A 23589-nucleotide genomic window follows, 5' to 3' on the forward strand; every position below is an offset into this window, starting at 1 on the left:
CCACTCCAGGGACTATCCAAAATGACAAAACGGAAGAATTCCCCTCAAAAGAATCTCCAGGAAACAACGACAGCTAACGAACTGATCAAAAAGGATTTAAACAATATAACAGAAAGTGAATTTAGAATAATAGTCATAAAATTAATCACTGGGCTTGAAAACAGTATAGAGGACAGCAGAGAATCTATTGCTACAGAGATCAAGGGACTAAGGAACGGCCAGGAGGAGCTAAAAAATGCTATAAATAAGCTGCAAAATAAAATGGAGACAACCACAGCTCAGATTGAAGAGGCAGAAGAGAGAATAGGGGAATGAGAAGATAAAATTATGGAAAAAGAGGAAGCTGAGAAAAAGATAAAAAAATCCAGGAGTATGAGGGGAAAATTAGAGAACTAAGTGATGCACTAAAGAGAAATAATATACGCATAATTGGTATTCCAGAGGAGGAAGAGAGAGGGAAAGGTGCTGAAGGTGTATTTGAAGAAATCATAGCTGAGAACTTCCCTGATCTGGGGAAGGAAAAAGGCATTGAAATTCAAGAGGCACAGAGAACTCCCTTCAGACGTAACTTGAATCGATCTTCTGCACAACATATCATAGTGAAACTGGCAAAATACAAGGATAAAGAGAAAATTCTGAAAGCAGCTAGGGATAAACGTGCTCTAACATATAAAGGGAGACCGATAAGACTTGTGACTGATCTCTCTACTGAAATTTGGCAGACCAGAAAGGAATGGCAGGAAATCTTCAATGTGATGAACAGAAAAAATATGCAGCCGAGAATCCTTTATCCAGCAAATCTGTCCTTTAGAATAGAAGGAGAGATAAAGATCATCCCAAACAAACAAAAACTGAAGGAATTCATCACCACTAAACCAGCCCTACAAGAGATCCTAAGGGGGATCCTGTGAGACAAAGTACCAGAGACATCACTACAAGCATGAAACCTACAGACATCACAATGACTCTAAACCCATCTCTTTCTATAATAACACTGAACGTAAATGGACTAAATGTGCCAACCAAAAGACATAGGGTATCAGAATGGATAAAAAAACAAGACCCGTCTATTTGCTGTCTACAAGAGACTCATTTTAGACCTGAGGACACCTTCAGATTGAAAGTGAGAGAGGAGAACTATTTATCATGCTACTGGAAGTCAAAAGAGAGCTGGAGTAGCCATACTTATATCAGACAAACTAGACTTTAAATTAAAGCTGTAACAAGAGATGAAGAAGGCATTATATAATAATTACAGGGTTTATCCATCAGGAAGAGCTAACAATTATAAATGTCTATGTGCCAAATACGGGAGCCCCCAAATATATAAAACAATTACTCACAAACATAAACAACCTTATTGATAAGAATGTGGTAATTGCAGAGGACTTTAACACCCCACTCACAGCAATGGATAGATCATCTAGACACACGGTCAATAAAGAAACAAGGGCCCTGAATGATACATTGGATCAGATGGACTTGACAGATATATTTAGAACTCTGCATCCCAAAGCAACAGAATATACTTTCTTCTCGAGTGCACATGGAACATTCTCCAAGATCGATCATACACTGGGTCACAAAACAGCCCTTCATAAGTATACAAGAATTGAGATCATACCACGCATACTTTCAGACCACAATGCTATGAAGCTTGAAATCAACCACAGAAAACATCTGGAAAACCTCCAAAAACATGGAGGTTAAAGAACACCCTACTAAAGAATGAATGGGTCAACCAGGCAATTAGAGCAGAAATTAAAAAATATATGGAAACAAACGAAAATGAAAATACAACAATCCAAATGCTTTTGGATGCAGCAAAGGCAGTCCTGAGAGGAAAATACATTGCAATCCAGGCCTATCTCAAGAAACAAGAAAAATCCCAAATACAAAATCTAACAGCACACCTAAAAGAAATAGAAGCAGAACAGCAAAGACACCCTAAACCCAGCAGAAGAAGAGAAATAATAAGGATCAGAGCAGAAATAAACATACAGAATCTAAAAAAACTGTAGAGCAGATCAACGAAACCAAGAGTTGGTTTTTTGAAAAAATAAAATTGATAAACGTCTAGCCAGGCTTCTCAAAAAGAAAAGGGAGATGACCCAAATAGATAAAATCATGAATGAAAATGGGATTATTACAACCAGTCCCTCAGAAACACAAGCAATTATCAGGGAATACTATGAAAAACTATATGCCAACAAACTGGACAACCTGGAAGAAATGGACAAATTCCTAAACACCCACACACTTCCAAAACTCAATCAGGAGGAAATAGAAAGCTTGAACAGACCCATAAGCAGGGAAGAAATTGAATCAGTTATCAAAAATCTCCCAACAAATAAGAGTCCAGGACCAGATGGCTTCCCAGGGGAGTTCTACCAGACGTTTAAAGCAGAGATAATACCTGACCTTCTCAAGCTATTCCAGAAAATAGAAAGGGAAGGAAAACTACCAGACTCATTCTGTGAAGCCAGTATTACTTTGATTCCCAAACCAGACAGAGACCCAGTAAAAAAAGAGAACTACAGGCCAATATCCCTGATGAATATGGATGCAAAAATTCTCAATAAGATACTAGCAAATCGAATTCAACAGCATATAAAAAGAATTATTCACCATGATCAAGTGGGATTCATTCCTGGGATGCAGGGCTGGTTCAACATTCGCACATCAATCAACGTGATACATCACATTAATAAAAGAAAAGATAAGAACCATATGATCCTGTCAATCGATGCAGAAAAAGCATTTGACAAAATTCAGCATCCTTTCTTAATAAAAACCCTCGAGAAAGTCGGGATAGAAGGAACATACTTAAACATCATAAAAGCCATTTATGAAAAGCCCACAGCTAACATCCTCAATGGGGAAAAACTGAGAGCTTTTTCCCTGAGATCAGGAACACGACAGGGATGTCCACTCTCACCGCTGTTGTTTAACATAGTGTTGGAAGTTCTAGCATCAGCAATCAGACAACAAAAGGAAATCAAAGGCATCAAAATTGGCAAAGATGAAGTTATGCTTTCACTTTTTGCAGATGACATGATATTATACATGGAAAATCCGATAGACTCCACCAAAAGTCTGCTAGAACTGATACATGAATTCAGTAAAGTTGCAGGATACAAAATCAATGTACAGAAATCAATTGCATTCTTATACACTAATAATGACGCAACAGAAAGACAAATAAAGAAACCGATCCCATTCACAATTGCACCAAGAAGCATAAAATACCTAGGAATAAATCTAACCAAAGATGTCAAAGATCTGTATGCTGAAAACTATAGAAAGCTTATGAAGGAAATTGAAGAAGATTTAAAGAAATGGAAAAACATTCTGTGCTCATGGGTTGGAAGAATAAATATTGTCAAAATGTCAATACTACCCAAAGCTATCTACACCTTCAATGCAATCCCAATCAAAATTGCACCAGCATTCTTCTCGAAGCTAGAATAAGCAATCCTAAAATTCATATGGAACCACAAAAGGCCCCGAATAGCCAAAGTAATTTTGAAGAAGAAGACCAAAGCAGGACGCATCACAATCCCAGACTTTAGCCTCTACTACAAAGCTGTAATCATCAAGACAGCATGGTATTGGCACAAAAACAGACACATAGACCAATGGAATAGAATAGAAACCCCAGAACTAGACTCAAAAGTATGGCCAACTAATCTTTGACAAAGCAGGAAAGAATATCCAATGGAAAAAAGACAGTCTCTTTAACAAATGGTGCTGGGAGAATTGGACAGCAACATGCAGAAGGTTGAAACTAGACCACTTTCTCACACCATTCACAAAAATAAACTCAAAATGGATAAAGGACCTGAATGTGAGACAGGAGACCATCAAAACCCTAGAGGAGAAAGCAGGAAAAGACCTCTCTGACCTCAGCTGTAGCAATTTCTTACTTGACACATCCCCAAAGGCAAGGGAATTAAAAGCAAAAATGAACTATTGGGACCTCATGAAGATAAAAACCTTCTGCACAGCAAAGGAAACAATCAACAAAACTAAAAGGCAACCAACGGAATGGGAAAAGATATTTGCAAATGACATATTGGACAAAGGGCTAGTATCCAAAATCTATAAAGAGTTCACCAAACTCCACACCCGAAAAACAAATAATCCAGTGAAGAAATGGGCAGAAGACATGAATAGACACTTCTCTAAAGAAGACATTCGGATGGCCAACAGGCACATGAAAAGATGCTCAACATCGCTCCTCATCAGGGAAATACAAATCAAAACCACACTCAGATATCACCTCACACCAGTCAGAGTGGCCAAAACGAACAAATCAGGAGACTATGGATGCTGGAGAGGATGTGGTGAAACAGGAACCTCCTCTTGCACTGTTGGTGGGAATGCAAACTGGTGCAGCCTCTCTGGAAAACAGTGTGGAGGTTCCTCAAAAAATTAAAAATAGACCTACCCTATGACCCAGCAGTAGCACTGCTAGGAATTTACCCAAGAGATACAGGAGTACTGATGCATAGGGGCACTTGTACCCCAATGTTTATAGCAGCACTCTCAACAATAGCCAAATTATGGAAAGAGCCTAAATGTTCATCAACTGATGAGTGGATAAAGAAATTGTGGTTTATATACACAATGGAGTACTACTTGGCAATGAGAAAGAATGAAATATGGCCCTTTGTGGCAATGTGTACGGAACTGGAGAGTGTTATGCTAAGTGAAATAAGCCATACAGAGAAAGACAGATACCATATGTTTTCACTCTTATGTGAATCCTGAGAAACTTAACAAGAACCCATGGGGGAGGGGAAGAAAAAAAAAAAAGACGTTAGAGTGGGAGAGAGCCAAAGCATAAGAGACTCTTAAAAAATGAGAATAAACTCAGGGCTGGTGGGCTGGTGGGAGGGAGGGGAGGGTGGGTGATGGGTATTGAAGAGGGCAGCTTTTGGGATGAGCACTGGGTGTTGTATGGGAACCAATTTGACAATAAATTTCATATATTTAAAAAAAAAGTCAGAAGCTTAAGCAGCTGAGCCACCCAGGTGCCCCAAAAAAGTATTTTTAAATTAAAGTGTGTAAATTATATGCCCTGGGAAACCAGAATATTCATTTGACTCATTTTATTATGGTACTTGCTTTCTTGTGGTGCTCTGGAACTGAACGTGCACTATCCCTGAGGTGTGCCTGTTCTCTTGTGTACGGAGCACAGTCCATGTGATGTGGGAGGTAGAAGCCACATGAGAGGAGGCTGATGCTAGAGAGCGGGAGGGATTTACCAGTGAACTCGTTCATCTTTTTTTTTTTTTTTAACATTTATTCATTTTTGAGAGCTAGAGTGTGAGCGGGGGAGGGGCAGAGAAACAGGGAGACAAAGAATCTGAAGTAGGCTCCAGGCTCTGAGCTGTCAGCACAGAGCCCGACGCAGGGCTCAAACTCATGGACCGGGAGATCATGACCTGAGCTGAAGTCGGACACTTAACTGACTGAGCCACCCAGGTGCCCCTTCTTAGAATATATTAAATGCATGCATGTTAATTCATCTTGACACACCTTTTTAAACAATTTTTCTAGGAAGATATTTATATACGTTTGTGTGTGTGTGTGTGTGTGTGTGTGTGTGTGTGTATGTGTGCGAATGGAAAATGCGTCTTTACCTGATGAAAATTATGTATGGAAAACTTTTGTAGATGCATTTGATTTATTTGTTATGGTTGTTTTTTTTTTTTTTTTTGCTTTTCCCTTCTCAGGAGATTTTGGATCAGATGGAGTCACTCAAGTTAGAAAATCATCATCTTTCTGAAATGGTGATGAAATTGGAATTGGGTTTACATGAGGTACATAAATAGAAACTTAAGTCTTTTTCTGTTATCCAAGCCTTTTAAAGAAGTAGCTTTAAATATTGATGTTGTAAAGAGAGAGTTAAGATCAAACAATGGAATGCTCCTTCTGCAGAAACATTCTCAAGTCAAGACAATGATGGAAATGAGCAAAATATCACTCTCCGCTTTAGCAATTGGAAGATTTTTTTTTTATTATGCATATGACAAAATTGTACAGTCTGTGTTCTTAATAGGGAGCGTGTATATAAAGTGCTCAGCATAGTGTCTGGAATGTAGTAAGTATGCGGTAAATGTTACGTACTATTATTAGTGTTGCAGGTACTATGTTCATAATATCTTGTCCTTATAAAGTATATCACCTTTTACATAATTTGGTTTTAATTATACTTCTATATGGTATAATTAATTTAGTCAAATATTCTAGAATCTTTTACATTCAAAGTATTTTATTTTTTTTAAATTTTTTTTTTTCTTCAACGTTTTTATTTATTTTTGGGACAGAGAGAGACAGAGCATGAACGGGGGAGGGGCAGAGAGAGAGGGAGACACAGAATCGGAAACAGGCTCCAGGCTCTGAGCCATCAGCCCAGAGCCCGACGCGGGGCTCGAACTCACGGACCGCGAGATCGTGACCTGGCTGAAGTCGGACGCTTAACCGACTGCGCCACCCAGGCGCCCCCATTCAAAGTATTTTAGTAGACAGTGTAACAGACACAAGGATGGCTGAGGATTCTTGCCTTAGGAGAGTGAAAGTAAACCAGTAAGGAGGGTAAGAAGTGTGTACCAGCTCCTGTGAAGTGGGCAGAATATGCTTACTTAACAGTGAGTTATAAACCCTGTGGATGTCCTTTTAGCTATTTTTTAATAAAATTCTTGTAATTTGCGAAATGACCCATCTGTTCTGACCCATCTCTTCTTGATGTTGGTCAAATGCCCGAAGATTGTAGAAATTCTTTTTTTCTGCACTTCCAGAGAGTGTGTGCCTTCAGAGATGTATGGTTACACAGCCCCTATTTGCTATTAAGTAGTTTTAATTTCATAATCATGGTTTATGGGGGCTGGGGTGGGAGAAAGTGCAAAATACTAAATGAATACTTTATTTCAAGTAAAAGAAAATATTGGGGACTATCTTTATAATCTTTTGGGACAGTAAGATTCTCTTAGCATCATGAATGCATAAAGAATTTTACAGCATAAACAATTTTACAACATAAAAATGTAAAATTTGTGGATGGCATAAGACCCCATAAAACAAGACTAATAGTGTTGGGGAAAACAATTTGTACATAGTCAAAAGGTTAATATAAAATATTAATATGGGGCGCCTGGGTGGCTCAGTTGGTCAAACGTCCAACTTCAGCCCAGGTCATGATCTCACGGTTTGTGGGTTTGAGCTCTGTGTCAGGCTCTGTGCTGACTCTCACAGTCTGGAACCTACTTTGGATTCTGTGTCTCCCTCTTCCCTTCCCCTGCTCATTCTCTGTCTCTGTCTCTCTCTCTCAAAAATAAACTTAAAAAAATTTTTTTTAATTAAAAAAATTAATATAAGGATTTCCTGCAAAGATAATAAAAAGATCGGATTCCAGTAGAAAAGTGGACAAAGAACAGATAATTCATAGAAGTAATGCAAAAATCTAGTGACCAAGAAAAGCTTATTTAACCTCCCTATAACCAAAACAAAATAAATATTTTTTTGCTAACTGGCTTGACAGTGATTTTTAAGAATGAGTATAATCAGTATTGGCAAGGATATAGGGCAACAGACTCTTAAGCTCTTGTTAACGAGAAAGTGAATAGATATGGCCTTTCTAGAGGACAATTTAGCAATGTCCATTAAACTTGTAAATATATATAGCCTATAAAGTCCTGGATCATCTGGATTTCTGATTTTGATAGTCATTGCAGAATAGTTCTCCAGAAAGGTCATACCAGTTTGCATTTCCAAAGAACCCATCTTATAGGAGCAAATGTGCAGAAATGGTCATTTTGATGCTATTTTCAATGTCTAAAAATTTGAAATAAGTTAAATGTTAACCTATAGAGGGATGGTTCATCTGTGCCTATCTATACTATGAAATATTACGTCATCATTTAAGGTGGCAGATGAAAATAATGCATCTAATTTTGCTCCCTCCCAAATCCCTCTAAAACTGTAATGAATGGATTTTTCTTAATTTTAGTAATTTGTTTAAGAGTTTACTTATTTTGAGAGAGAGAAAGTGAGTGAGAGTGTGTGCAAGCGGGGGAGGGGCACAGAGAGGGGGAGAGAGTATCCTAAGCAGGCTCCACGCTGTCAGACCCTGATGTGGGGGCTCCATCTCACGAACTGTGAGATCATGACCTAAGCTGAAATCAAGAGTTGGATGCTTAACTGACTGAGCCACCCAGGTGTCCCATGAAAGGATTTTTAAAAATTTTTTTTTTTTTCAACGTTTATTTTTGGGACAGAGAGAGACAGAGCATGAACGGGGGAGGGGCAGAGAGAGAGGGAGACACAGAATCGGAAACAGGCTCCAGGCTCTGAGCCATCAGCCCAGAGCCTGACGCGGGGCTCGAACTCACGGACCGCGAGATCGTGACCTGGCTGAAGTCGGACGCTTAACCGACTGCGCCACCCAGGCACCCCTGAAAGGATTTTTTTAAGTGCAAGCCTACAAGGATAGGAAAAAGGGGAGAGGAGACAGCAGTTAAATTGTAAGGGGGAAGTTGGACTCATGGTGGGGAGGGGGGGTGCCAGGAGAGGGAGGGAGGGAGGGAGGGAGGGAGGAAGGAAGGAAGGAAGGAAGGAAGGAAGGAAGGAAGGAAGGAAGGAAGGGAGGAAGGAAGATAGATGATTTTTGTTTGCCCTGATAAAGCCAATACTAAGCTAGTAGTGGAGAAAGTCAAGATCCAGCCTCATTTACACCACAGAATCTTCAAAAGACTCAGAATTTAGTAGTACTTGATTGAGAGAATCTTATCTTATGCAGTGATTGCCTATTCATATTTAAGAGTTGGGAACTGTCAGGGGTGCTTAAACCAGACTATGACCAGAGATTCTGTTGAGTTTAATTTCTCCTGAAACCCCATCTAACAGTGGTAGTCCTGTCCTTTCTTTACAAACAGCTGGGCATGTGTGTGGCATGCAGTTTTTATATTACCTTTCACATTCACTTATCTGAATTGTTGCTAATAAAATAATAAATTTGAGAAAAGTTCAAAAGATGCCTGGCAAAAGCAAGCACTATCTTTTTAAAAAAAGTATATTTAATGACATCAAACATCAGACTCTGGTTGGTCAAAATCCCATCAAGTCGTTTAAACTTCCTCTGGTTTTGAAGTTACACACAGTGTGAACATGTTGTATGTATTAAGAATAATTATTAGAAGGTTCCTGTTCGTGTTTTATCACCTAGGAAGGTGGAATTACTTTTACAAATGAATGTTTGGATTAAATAACTATTGTAACAAAATTAATTATCTTAATGAAAGCAGTAACTCTGATAAAATAAATTATATGCCACACTTAAAAAATCGACAGTAGTTTGTAGTTTAACTCCTGTATCCTGCAGTTTTGTTTTTTTTTTTAAGATTTTATCTGGCATTGGCAACTTATTGAAAAATCTTGTAACTTACATCACTATTGGTACACAGATATTTGGATGCTGCATCTTAAAGTTTATATTTTAAATTGTTTGTTAAACCACTTTTGACCAGCTTATTTCTAGAAAATTCTTTACAGAAAAGACCAAGCTAAACATCATATTAAATTCCAAACAAGATTGCCATAATTTTTCAAAATGTTAATGAAAGATTTTGTCATTAGAAAAAAAAAAAAAACGGTCCAGACTACTGTTTTTTCAGGTACTGTTTTACCAGCAGACACCTAGATGGAAAAGCAATAAAATGAATGATCTTAGAACCTATACCAGATCAGAGTAGGAATCTCCACCTTATACTTGCATGCAGCTCTACCACGTAGTTCATATTGATTTCACGTCCCACAATAGGTGCCGATGTTATGTAAAAGTCCTGAAGAGCAGAGTACTTTTCAGAACCTTCTGCTCAAATGCCTTTCTTTGAACTAGGTCTCTCAGTCTTCTTTTGTAGATACTCTGGAAGAACCCATGGCTGCTATTTTCTTTTTTTCTTTGTTTCTGACTCTACTTGTAGCTTTCCTCCATCTGAGTTCCAGCCTTCCTCTAGCTCCGTAGGTATTCCTTGGCTCATCAGGGAAGCCCATTGTGCTCCTAATTCCCTTCCCCCCCCCCCACCATTTACTGTAAGAGACAACACTTTTTTTTCTCATAGGGGGCCAAACACAAGTATTCACTTTTTCCAAAGTAAAGCTACAGATGAACTAGTTATAACTGAAAGAAATGTAATTTCCTACCAGCAGTCTCCCAGATCACAAATATTTTTATACAAATTAAGTAACTCTAGCATTCTCTTTTATTAGGCAAAAGAGATTTCACTAGCAGACCTCCAGGAGAATTATATTGAGGCCTTAAATAAATTAGTGTCTGAAAATCAACAACTGCAGAAAGAGTTGATGGATACTAAATCTAAGCTGGAGATTTCTACTCAGATATGCAAAAAAAACCATGAGAGAATCTTTAAACCGACACACAGCAGAGCACCTGAGTTCAAGAATACAGAGTTCAAGTAAAATTTCTTCACAGTTTACTTAAAATGTGTACTATTGTAACTCTCGTTTGAGCACGATTTCAGACTACAGAAATTAAATCTTCCTCAAACGACTCTATGTCTGATTCCGAAGTACAGTGTGGACAAGTAAAGCTGCCATGAGGATAAAATGCGGCGGGTGGTTGTATGGCACTTCCTTCAAGCTTTAGTTTCAGACACTCTGGACGCATGCATAAACAACGTCCTTCCTCCCCTGAGCCTTTCCATGCTGCCTCCCCCCTCTGTAGCCCCACTTGTACCCTAAAAGTAGAAATTGGCTTTTCACATAAAGAAAGCATCCTTTGTATTGTTGGTCAATTAATTATAAGCTGTTACCATAAGAAGTCAGCATTCAGTGAAAACCCATCTGGCTTTAGCTCTTATTCTACAGCTGACGTGTTTCCTACCTAACAAAGCCTCTGCCGACCCCTCTCCTCCACTGCCACCTCGACCCCAGATGATGTCAGGCACCCTGCTCATGCGCACAGTACTTCCCTCTGTCCTAGCACCAAACACACTGTGGCAGTTTGTCTCCACGTGAGGGCTGAGGCCTGGCGGCGGGGGTTGGACGTTTGGGGCCTGACTGGATAGAAAGAGCATGTAGTCCGAGTGGGCTGCTCTTTTAGTAAATTACAGCCTTGCCGGTTAGGCTATTCGTTTGTTTTTAAATGAACTTCCTGCAGCGGTTCTGTGTTGAAAGAGAAAAGTTACTACAATGTATATTTGTTTTGTTTTCTAATCTGCTATCCAGGCCAACCCGTGGCCCGTACAGACACGATGGAGTAAAGACTGAGCACTGCAAAACAGGTCTTCATTCTCCGAGACGACAGGCGTTGGATAGTATAGAGCCCATGTCCAGAGTCCTCAGCCCCCTGAGCTCTCAGATCAGCCCTTGCAGTTCCACCATCTCTTTGCCTTCTAACTTTCTGTGTAAAACTAGCTCTTTGCCTTCAGCGCTAGATACAAATGATGCCAGTTTTTCTGACACTGTCTCTGAGAGTATAAATGACCAGGAAGAGTTTATGTCTTCGGTATGGAAACGTTCTGATCTTATTAGTTTATTAAGTCTATTTAGTTTGATTTTATTTTTTATTTTAAGGGTAAAGCAGGGTGATGGTTTTCTGTTTTGTTTTGGTTTTTTTTTTCCTTACTGGTTCTCCAGCTTAAGTACTCTATTATGTTCATGTATTTCTGTCTTGCAGTTTTACTCATGAAGACACATTTCAGCCATGATTACTTTTCAAAATACATCTTAGTTTTGAAAATTAACATAACCATTCATTTGTATCTTTTTTTTTAGTTTGTTTATTTATTTTGAGAGAGACAGAGAGAACCAGTGAGTGCAGGGGTGGGACAGAGAGAAGGAGACAGAGATTCCCAAGCAGGCTTCCTGCTGTCAGCACAGACCCCAATGGTGGGGTTCGAACTCACCAGGATCATGACCTGAGCAGAAACCAAGAGTCGAAGTCTTACCCAACTGAGCCACCCAGGCACTCCCATTCATTTGTTTTTAACCTTAATTGGAAATTCCTTTCCTGCCTTTTTCAGAGAGGGTCAATTTTGTATTTCAGAGAGGGTCAATTTGTAGAGGGTCAAGGAATATCTCTGGATGCCAAGATGGTCGTGAGACCTAGCCAGTGAAGAAGAAAGGAAGCAACTTGGGAAAGGGAGAAAGCGGGTGGGTGGAGGCGGAGGAAGGAACTGCGCCTGACGTGTCCAGACGTGGACTGGGTACCCCAGTGCGACACTTGCTGCTCCGTGTTCCTGCAGCCACTGTGCAGACTCCACCATTTGTCTGCGTTCTCTACCGAAGCCCTTGCCTCTGGCCAGATTTTCATTACCATCACCAGTTACATGGTCCTATCCCTGTGAAAATGCAGTATTTTTGACCTTTGCGTATGCCAACAAGTTCATGGAAGAGTTTTCTTTTCATTGTTAAAAGAAGTCTGAGCTTCACTTACATGTAATTCTGAGACCTAAAAACATCCTGAAAACTTTCTTCCTAAGTTTGGCAGCAAAACCTTTTTGGCACTAAAACCTGACCTGAACTGAACTGATGTGCTAATATGTATAGACTCTTTATCCCACTTAGTATTTTGCTTCAGAAATATCAGTGTCTTTGATTATGAGACGTTACCTCAGACTCCACTAAGGTAATACAGTTGATCCTTATTCGTCACGGATTCTGTGCGAATTCTCCTACTTGCTTAACTATTTAACACCCTGTTCAATACTTGAGGGACTCCCACAGTCGTTCGTGGTCCTGTGAGGAGCTGTGAAAAGGTTGGATCCCCAGTTACATGTTCCCAGCTGAGGTATTGGTTGAGGTGGTGCTTTGCCCTCCTGTCCAGCTGTCACACAGAGGTGACCAGAGTGGGGACGATGTGGGGACAGCACAGTGTAGCTCAGGGAGCTCAGGCTCTGGGGCCTGGTAAACAGGGTTGGAACCCCAACTCTGGCACCCATTAGTGGGGTGGCCTCTGGCAAGTCACTTCACACTTCTGCACCTCGTTTTCTCTTATGTAAAATAAAGAAAATGGATTCTACCAGGAGGAGTTGTTTTTAGGATGATAGTCTGTGTGAGATTGTGTGTGTATATTTTTCCCCAAGGAGCAATGATTCTTTATTCACTAACTCAATGTTTGAGGGGACTGTATATAGAAAATAATGACTGCACGTGAGAATGGACTGTATGTGGTACATGTCCTGTATTACCTTTCTAAATTCTGGATTCTGAAATACCGTGGCCCCAGGAGTTTCAGATGAGGGAGTGTGGACTGAGATTTTGGATGAGGGAAAGTGTTGATTTCACTTGCTGTCTAATCTGTTGTCGGTAGATTTTCTGTGCTTTAAAATCAAAGTAACATATTCAGATTTTAAAAGTGAATTTAAAATAACAGGCATTAGGTATATTCTCTTCTGAGGGTATTAAAGGATATATAAGTCTGAACTGAGATATTCTTTAGGCCCATAACTAACATATTTATGTGACACTTTACATTTATACAACTTGTGTCAGAAAGGAAGAAGTCTTATGTTAACGTTTATGGAACAGCTGCTTTTTTACTAGTCCTATCATTAGGATAAAAACAAATTATCTCTTTGGAAGAAAAAGTATTTTAAGTCACCTTTTAATATTTCTCGTTAGAAAATGTATCTGAGAAATCTACTGTTCAACTTACATATGTCCAAATTTGTTTCTCCTTCAGTGTCCCTTGCCTGTGTCTCCTCTTGGTTCAATAGCTACCAGATTTTTGGAAGAGGAGGAACTGCGGTCCCATCATATTCTAGAGCGCCTGGATGCCCATATTGAAGAACTTAAAAGAGAGAGTGAAAAGACAGTGAAACAGTTCACCACCCTAAAGTAGCCTTTTTAAAAAATCACAAACTTGGAAATAAAAATGAACCCTGAAGAGTTGCTGTCACCCGACGAAGCAGCTTGTCAAAACACGAACATGTAAAAATAGCGAAGATGAGACATCCTAACACTGTTGGGAAGAAATCTGAAAACCTGATGCTTCTCTAAGGCATTTTCACTGCACTGGTTTGTTTGAAGAACTTTCTCCAGCAATAACTTGTAAGAATAAACCACTTTGCTAGACTTCTTTTTTTTCTCACATTACTCTTTATTATTAAGTGGTATTTTCTCTTAATGACTTCACTGTGAATAGCTGTAGACTAATTAAAATAAGGATTTTATGATACAAGTTGAAGAGAAAGTAACTATAGAAATGGGTAATGCAAGTATGGATTTCAGAGTCAGACTGATCCAGATTGATGTACCAGTGTTGTTGCTTCTGGCCGGTTGGGTTGGGAGAGTTTATAGGGGTGAAAGAATTGTGACAGAAAGCCCTGTCTTGCTCCAAACAAAGTATAAGAGAGAGGTGGAGGGAGAGGACAGGCTGGTTTTAGGCATGCGTGCCTGTGGAATGTCAGATGGAAATGCTTGGCATGTGCATTTCTGAGATGTTTAAAGCGGAGACAAAGATCTCAGGGTGCAGAAGGTGTTTAAAACCATGGAGAGCTGATATGATCTACCAAGGAGGATGTGTAGGGAGAGGAGAGCAGTACGCAGGGCTGGGGGCCCTGAAGGATGCCAGCATCTGAGGATCCCAGGAAATGGATCAGTGGAGGAGCTAGAATGGGCAGCTGGAGACATCAGAAGCTGAGGGAAGGGACAGGGCTTCTGCGACTCTCCCCTCCCCAGTGCCCCTTTCCTCTCAGCATACAAACATCCTGTCATTTCCCCTTTCTTTAAAGCAAAACAAAACCTCAGTTCCCTGTGCCTTTCTGTCTCATACTCTGTATATTTCCTTTCTTTCACCCAAACATTTCTGGCAAGAGTTGTCTGCAGTGATGTTTCTGGTTCCTCACCTCCCTCTTAACCTCCTCCAACCCCACCTCCATCCCTACCATGAAACTGCTTTCTTGCTCTCGAGGTCACCAGTGATCTAATTAGTCCCTGAGCAGCATTTCACACATTAGCCAATCCCTCTTCCTCTCTTGGCTTCTATGACCTGTCACTCCTGGTTTCTCTCCTACCTTACTGGCTCCTCCATCTCACCTGCTCTTCTGGCTTTTTCTCTTCCGAAGCCTCTCCTCTCCCTTCACCTCCACCCCGGGGCTTTGACATGGGTTTTCTCACTCAACTTCCCCAGAATATTCCATTCACTTTTTAAGCTTTTAAGAGCATCTATAGGCCAGTGACCCCTACATTCAAAGCTCATGTTGACTTCTCTCCAGAGATGCTGTCTTAGATACCTGACTCCCAGAGCTGCTTTACTCGAATGCCTGGTGAGCATCCTATGTCGAATTTTCATAAGAGAGAACTCTTGGTTCTCCCTCCTCCTAAGATTGCATGTCAGGACAGCTTCATGTCTGCCATTTGCTAGGAGTTCCCCTTATTTCCTTCTTCACCCACACCTCCAGGTCCAAGCCATTGGGAGGTCCTATCAGTTCTGCTTCCCAAATCTCTCTTAGATGCAGCCATTTCTCTCCCCGGTGCCACCACCCTGGTCCAGACTAATGCATACTCCCTTCATACTACTCACCACTCTGAACTCATTTTGTTACTTGATTTACATTTTTATTATCTGTTTCTACCCTTAGAATTGTGCTTCTTGAGGGCAAGGACTTTGCCAGTCTGGTTCGCCGTGGGGGCGTCATCACCCAGCACAAGCCCAGCACTGTGGAAGTGCTCAGATTGTTTGAACCAACAGATAAATGTCCTTCCTTAGATGCACCACGTTTTCCCTTTGGGCCTGTGGACGTGCTGTCCCTTAGGTCAGCCTCCTCTTCCCAAACTCTTTCACATGCCCCTATTATCTTGCCTGGCAAAGACTTCCCACAGCGCCCGATCAGACTCAGGGAGAGCTGCTCATTTCTTACAGTGCCTCGTGTGTGCCCTTCTCAAAGCACTGACCATACTGTGCTGTCTAATTTCTGTCTCTCCCACTAAATTGGAAACTCCTTAAAGGAGGGACAAAGTCCTGCCTCTATCCAGTATGCTGTCTTACACATAGCAGATACTAAGTGAATACTAGGTGGATAAAAATGGCTACTATTCTGGGCTTCATTGTACTCACCTGTAAAATGGGGATGGTACTTCATGGAGTTGAGAGGATTTACCGAAAATACATTTCTGAAAGGGCTTTGCAGACTCTAAAACTGTGATGCCCATCTGGATTGGTATGAGGGGATTTTTGAATGTCAGACTGTCCCATGCTTCCACTTAAAATATGTAGGGTGCAACCCCAAGTTTCTATGGTACATGTTGACTAGGAGGGGCAAGGACAGACTCTAGTCACTGGAGATGCATAAGGAATCATGAGGTACTATGTACACCCTCAAACTTATACTGCATTGTTGGTTGAAGTAAACTGTCTAAATTTGTCAAAATGTTTGATTGCAATTTAATCTCTGAACTTCATTTTTCAAGAAGATATGCCAAATATTGAAATGTGTCAACTAAATTTGAGCTAGTTTCCTAACCCACACTTTACAAAATCTTTCTAGGATCAGGATGCTCACAGGAGATGAAAAGGTAAGGGTGCTCTCATCTATTTTTGGTGTTTACGGATGACATTGTGTTGGGTGAGTTACCTCATTCCACTTGGTCGGCATTCCCAGTGAAGTTTGGTCTGGATTTCTATGCAGGTTTTAGCTGAAGAGGACAAAGTGGAGTTCTCACTGTGGGGAGGATGCTGCCTTTCAGTGGAGCCTCCTTTGATTTCAATGAGCCGAGGATGCAGTGGGTGTCATTGTTCCCACGTGATTTATGTGGCTTACCCAGGGTCCCAGAGCCAGGCTCTCTTTAGCAGAGGCCAGGGGTAGAGAGTGCAGACTCTGCAGGCTGGCGACCCTGTTCCTAATCCTGGCTCTACCGTTAACTGGCTGTGTGACCTTGCACAAGTTAATTAACTGCTCCATACCTCAGCTTTCTCATCTGTAAAACGGGAAGCAATAATCATGCGTCCCTCATAGGGTTTTTGTGAAGATTAGTATTTGTAAAGTACATAGAACAGTGCCTAGCCTAGTAAGCACCATGAAAGTATCTTGTCAAGTAGAAAAAAACCACAACACTGTCTCTCTTATGTCTTCTCAACTTAAAAAAAAAAATTTCTACCTTCCTTCTCCTACCTAGACACATATTGCTTGGTAAACTGGGGTGATGGTAATCTGTTTACAAAACACCCTTGAGTGCAGAAACTAAAAGTTACGGGTGAGAAAAATAACTATAAAATAAGTTCTGTCATTAAGAACATGCATAAACAAACAGGTGTCATGAATGGCAGTCAAGGGCAGAAAGGCAAGGTTAGAAAAAGAGATTTGTTGACTTGTTCTAGAAACAGTTTGAGATCGCATGTAAAACGTATCAAAAAGAAACAGTGGAATCAGGGCAAAGAGAAAATGAAGGCCATCAATGTCAATTCACAAATTAACAGAATATCTAGTTCAGTTGCCGGGGACAGGCAGCAACTTTACCTCTGAGGTTTTTGTTTGTTTGTTTTTTTAACGTTTATTTATTTCTGAGAGAGAGAGAGACAGAGCATGAGTGGGGGTGGGGGTGGGGGAACAGAGGGAGACACACAATCCAAAGCAGCTGTCAGCACAGAGCCCGACATGGGGCTCAAACCCACGAACTGTGAGATCATGACCTGAGCCAAAGTCAAATGCTAAACCAACTGAGCCACCCAGACACCTGAGTTGTTGTTGTTTTTTTTTTTTTAAGTTTATTATTTATTTTGAGAGAGAGCACATAAGTGGGGGAGAGACAGAGACAAGGAGAGACAGAATCCCAAGTAGGCTCTATGCCATCAGTGCAGAGTTGGACCTGGTGCTCGAACTCACAAACTGTGAGATCATGACCTGAGCCGAGATTAAGAGTCAGATGCTTAATTGACTGCATCACTCAGGTGCCCCTTACCTCTGAGTTTCTTAAGGGCAAAAGTGGGGAAGGAAACATTATGGTAACAGCTTTATGGTGCTGACAAGATCAAAACAGACCATGGTTTGAAGAGAAGCACATCTTTTCTGAGTGCGTGTATGAGCCTTAGGAGAGGTCGTACAACATTTTTGTAACTGATAGTAATAGAATCTGCACAGTTTCCTTACAGTGTGCTTTCATTGTGGGCTGATGGCAAAGGCTGAAGTGCAATCAGAGACCAGTTCTAAGACAATCCCAGATGTGATGGTGTAAAGCTCTCGTGGTCTGGCCTGATCACAGGGGAAAATTTGGAGAAATGATGGACTGCAGGCCTTCAAAGCAATCTTCTATAAAAGCTGTTTCTTTACAGTGTGATTTCGATAATCTCACAGCCAGTTCACTCTTTTTTCCTCTGTGGGAACCTAGAATTTGGGCATTTTATGTCGTCCATTAAGGCCAGGTTCAAATCATTTGACAATACAATCATTAGAAATAAGTGTACACTCTTCTTATGAAAAGAAAGAACCTTACTAAGGCAATGCTTGAATGGTGGAAGGTCCAGGAACTCCCTGATACTAAATGCAAAATAGACAAATTTGCATATGTACATTTTTCTCTCAGAGACTGTCCATCAGACTCTCAAGGATATCTGTGAACTGGGGGGGGGAATCAAGAACCACAACTTCAGGGACTGGAATTTTCCCAGAATGATGTTATCTGGGAAGAGATACAAAATTTGCAGGAGCCCATCCCATTCCTGTTGGGGCTGGGGCTGAGTTTTATTTTTATTTATTTATTTATTTAAAAAAATTTTTTTTTTCAACGTTTTTATTTATTTTTTTGGGACAGAGAGAGACAGAGCACGAACGGGGGAGGGGCAGAGAGAGAGGGAGACACAGAATCGGAAACAGGCTCCAGGCTCCGAGCCATCAGCCCAGAGCCTGACGCGGGGCTCGAACTCACGGACCGCGAGATCGTGACCTGGCTGAAGTCGGACGCTTAACCGACTGCGCCACCCAGGCGCCCCTGGGGCTGAGTTTTAAAGTGCAGCTGGATAGTCATTAAAAACTCAAGCTTTTCTGACAAAATTATGAAATTTAGAAGTTTTGAGTTCCAGAGCGAATGGCTAAGCAAGAATTCTTGAGATGTTTTTCGTGCAAAAGTTGATTTTATTATAGCACGGGGACAGGCCCCATGCGCAGAAAGACCTGCACCAGGATTGTGGGGGTGACTACGTGCTTTTTAATTAGTGAGGTTAGGGATAGCGTAAGCCTCTAAGGAATTTGGAAGCAAGGCTTTCAGGACCTTGAGGGGCTAGCCGCTGTTAAGGTTACTTTTAGTCTTTAATAAAACAAACATTAGGGCACTAAGGCAGCCATGAAGGTCATGTTGTGCGTGGTTCAGGTGTCAGTGGGTTGCAAGCTAGAAGGAAACTTAATTTTGGCTCCATTTCTCTTGCCTTTGTTCTCATCATTTTCAATAATAAAAGGACAGGTAACCCAATTTTAAAGTGGGTGAAGGATCCGAATAGACATTTCTCTAAAGAATACATACAAATGGCCGAAAGCACATGAAAAGATGCTCTACATCGCTAGTCTTCAGGAGAATGCAACTTCAGAAGAATGCAACACTATGAGATAACCACTTCATAGCTGCGATAGTACAAGAGATGGACAATAACAAGTGTTGATGAGGATGTGGAGAAATTGGAACGCTTCTGTGTTGCTGATAGGAATGTAAAATGGTGCAGCCATTCTGGAAAAGTTTGACAGTTCCTGAAAAAGAGTCACCGTTTACCCAGCAGTACCAATCCTAGGCACGTGTCCAAGCTCACAAGAACACAGGTCCACACGGAAAGTGACACATGCATATTCACAGCAGCGTTACTCATGGTGGCCAAAAGTTAGAAACAACCTGAATGTCCATCAACCGATGAGCCGATAAACAAAATGTGCTGTATCCAGACAGTGGAATATGTTTGGGCGTAAAAAGGGATGAAGCATTGCTGTCACAACACTGATGAACCTTGTGAACATTCTGCTACTTGACAGAAGCCTGTCACAAAAGACCACATATGTATCATTTCATTTATATAAAGTGTCTATGATGGGTAAATCTGGAGAGCCAGACAGTAGGTTGGTGGTTGCTAGGGGTGGTGGGGAGGAGGGGAAGGTGGGGGAGGTTGAGTAAGGGGTGTCTTTTGGAGGTTATGAGAGTGTTCTACAATTGATTGTTGCACAAGTCTGAATGTAACAACCAAAAAACTATTGAATTATATGCTCTATCTAAATGGGTGAATTGTATGGTATGTGGGTTATATCTTAATAAAGGTGTTACCCAAAAAAAGCCTTCCTGATGCATAGCAATGCCTAAAAAATTCAAGTTTATATTCAGAACACATCACAGCACAATGCATGCCAAAGTTTCATGTTTTCTGCTCTGCGCGCCCATTCAGGAGTAACAGTGGTAGCCTTCTTCAGAGAACGGGTGACCAAGCTCTGTCTGCATGATTGCTTGTGAGTGGAGGCAGTTCCTCACCACCAAGATGATGTGAGTAAGGGCTTTGCCACAAGCTGGGCATGCTGCAAGCCTCCTGCTCTCCCTCCAGGGCGTGGTCTTGCGCTGCCTGTGAGGGGAGCAGTTTCCAGGATTACTGAGGGTCCTGGCAGCAAAGTCCATAATAATCAGCCAGGCAGCACTTTTTGGCTAAGTATCTTGTATGGAGGGGCTATAGGAATGCTTGGCACGAACTTCAGTGGTGAGGAGGACTGCGTCCAGAACGTTTCAGAGAGCGCTACAGACCAATGATGGGAAAGTGTGTGAATATGGGACATGTGCACTAAGACTGCTTGGCAAATCCTCCAATAGCTCTCCAAGCATGACTGGGAAAAACAGAGAAAGGAAAGCCAGATCCATTACATAAACCTCTTCATTGCTTCAGCTCTGGAACACAGATCAGCTAAGACCATTTGACACTAGTTTGCCCAGTGCTTTTGTGGAACAACCACTCCTTTGGGAGGCATCTGGTGTGGCTGAGCTAATTGCCAGTTCCCAGAGCTGTCCTAATTCCCATGGCACTGGCTTTGGGAGGCAACGAGGACCTCTTGGGATTCCATCTCTTGGATTTGTCTTACCCCTGTTGGATAACATGCCAGTCCCCGAATCTTTCTGCAATCTAGAACACATGTTTCAGGTCCTCAGCCCAAAATTAAATGCTACAAACAAGGCAAGAAGTGTTTTCTACCAATTAATTTCAACTGTGATGGAGGATATAGCCTGCTCCCAGCAGGAGCATGTACTCCAACTGTGCAGGTTCCCATATAACCCAACAGAGCGGTGGCTGGGCAGGAGCCCAGTGGTTTCCCCAGTGATCCCCCTCCTGGCTGACAGCCCAGCGTGGAATCCTGACCTGTTCATATTAACAAGTCCTGGACCGTGAGCGAAGGATAGGAAAGATTCTAGGTAGCTGGTATGTTCAGCGGGCTACCTCCTGCAAAAACTTCCGTTTGTATAGTGAGAAGGCATCACCTGATCTTTTTATTTTGCTCCAAAAGGTCTTAATACTGTCACTTTTTAATTTTTTATTTTTTTGGATTTGAGGTACACAAATGTGTTCTTTTTTTAGTGATTTTTTTGTTGTTTTATTTTTTATTTTTTTAAATTTACAACCAAATTAGCATATAGTGCAACACTGGTTTCAGGAGGAGATTCCTTAGTGCCCCTTACCCATTTAGCCCATCCCCCCTCTCACAACCCCTCCAGTAACCCTCAGTTTGTTCTCCATACTTATGCGTCTCTTCTGTTTTGTCCCCCTCCCTATTTTTATATTATTTTTGTTTCCCTTCCATTATGTTCATCTGTTTTGTCTCTTAAAGTCCTCATATGAGTGAAGTCATATGATGTTTGTCTTTCTCTGACTAATTTCACTTAGCTTAATGCCTTCCAGGTCCATCCACGTAATTGCAAATGGCAAGATTTCATTCTTTTTGATTGCTGAGTAATACTCCATTGTAGATATATACCACATCGTCTTTATCCATTCATCCATCGATGGACATTTGGGCTCTTTCCATACTTTGGCTATTGTTGATAGTGCTGCTGTAAACATGGGGATGCACGTGTCCCTTCGAAACAGCACACCTGTATCCCGTGGATAAATGCCTAGTGGTGCAATTGCTGGGTCGTAGGGTAGTTCTGTTTTTAGTTTTTTGAGGAGCCTCCATACTGTTTTCCAGAGTGGCTGCACCAGCTTGCATTCCTGATTACTATCGCTTTTTTAAAGAACACCAAGCAATTCCAGTGTCTTCTCAGGCTAAGCCATTCCCTAAATCCATATATTTCAAGCTGTTTTCCAGAGATCTGAAATTTTTCAGTGTTAATACATGTTCCGTAGAAGTATGCCCAAGCAGAATGAGAAATGCTGCATATCGTATCCCCTAGGGCCAGTATAGAATTGGGAGAACTCTTCCCTTCACTGGCCAAGATCCTTCCAGCCCTCCAGCTCTCTACCAGTGCCTCCTCTATTGCCTCCCAAAGCACTGGGAGCTGGTGACCTTAGGCACTTACAGTTCTCAACCTTTTGTGTGCCGGGGACTCCTGTGACAGAGTGGTGAAGCCTATGGACACCTCAAAATCATGACTACATGCATAAAATAAAACACATAGTGTTAAAAGGAAAGCCAATTATTTTGACGTTCTGTTATCAAAACCTGAGACAAAACAGATTTGTAACACAGTATTCTGTATACTTCTTTATTAACTCATTAAATAACAAGATTGAGTGGCGGGTCTGGCTCCTACTATGCTTTCAAAGCAGTGACTCATGAAAATCATGTTTTGAGATGTCTACAACAAGTGTAATGAGATATAAAAATATCTGTGATTTCTACTGGAATAAAGCTCCAGGTACTGGTAGCTGCTGTGGTTTATGGTCTGTATTCTTAATGGAATAAAAACTAAATAAAAACTGAGAATTAGGATGTCAATTTTTCCCATCCAAGTTCATGGACTCCTAAATTCCATCCTTAAGCACCTTGGTAGGGGGTCTGTGAACTCCAGGTTAAGAATGGAGAGGCTTAGGGGCACCAGGTGGCTCAGTCGGTTAAGCGTCTGACTTCGGATCAGGTCATGACCTCATAGTTTGTGGGTTCAGGCCCCACATCGGGCTCTGTGCTTACAGCTCAGAGCCTGGAGTCTGCTTTGGATTCTGTGTTTCCCTTTCTCTCTGCCCCTCCCCAGCTCATGCTCTGTCTCTCTCTCAAAAAATAAACAAACATTAAAAAAAGAGAGAATATAGAGGCTTAGAACTTTATAAGGTTTACCTCACACCTGGTCAGTCTTGTTCTCTGTGAACACACACTTGGGTAGAGGGGGTACTATTTGTACTTAGTATCCCTGACTTACACAAGGAAACTTTTTTTTTTTTTTTTTTTTTTTTTTTAATTCATGGCATACCTTTAGGCATCTTGGAGAACAAGTGTTGTTCATTGGCAGGCCAGAGCATCACACCTGGATTATTGGGGTGCCTGGAATCTTGGGAGCCCTCAGCATTTGGGGCAGCCAGGTCAAGTCTGGGATGGGCAGAGCTCCTGGCCTGGGGCTCCTCAGAGGAGAGCTAGGTTTGGCCATGCAGCCGATAGTCCCTAGAGGTGACAAGCCCAATGA

General features: G+C 41.3%; 1 protein-coding gene across 6 annotated transcripts in view; it reads left to right on the forward strand.

Annotated features, from left to right (window-relative positions):
- Positions 1–16999, forward strand: part of CEP63 (centrosomal protein 63) — a 67854-nt gene extending 50855 nt beyond the window's left edge. For 4 of the 6 annotated variants that reach the window (XM_086674333.1, XM_086674336.1, XM_086674334.1 and 1 more), the window contains 4 exons: positions 5742–5828; positions 10273–10478; positions 11251–11530; positions 13709–14100. In XM_086674333.1, coding sequence (XP_086530459.1) covers positions 5742–5828; positions 10273–10478; positions 11251–11530; positions 13709–13867 — 732 coding nt within the window. In that variant the 3' untranslated portion in view covers positions 13868–14100. Of the gene's footprint in view, positions 1–5741; positions 5829–10272; positions 10479–11250; positions 11531–13708; positions 14101–16514 lie in introns of those variants that run through there. The other 2 variants (XR_015239989.1, XM_086674335.1) reach the window with 2 other exon arrangements.
- Positions 17000–23589: the final 6590 nt, after the last annotated feature.

This window comes from Puma concolor, chromosome C2 (assembly GCF_028749965.1).
Source record: "Puma concolor isolate L17-30 chromosome C2, mPumCon1.1.hap2, whole genome shotgun sequence".
Classification (NCBI taxonomy): domain Eukaryota; kingdom Metazoa; phylum Chordata; class Mammalia; order Carnivora; family Felidae; genus Puma; species Puma concolor.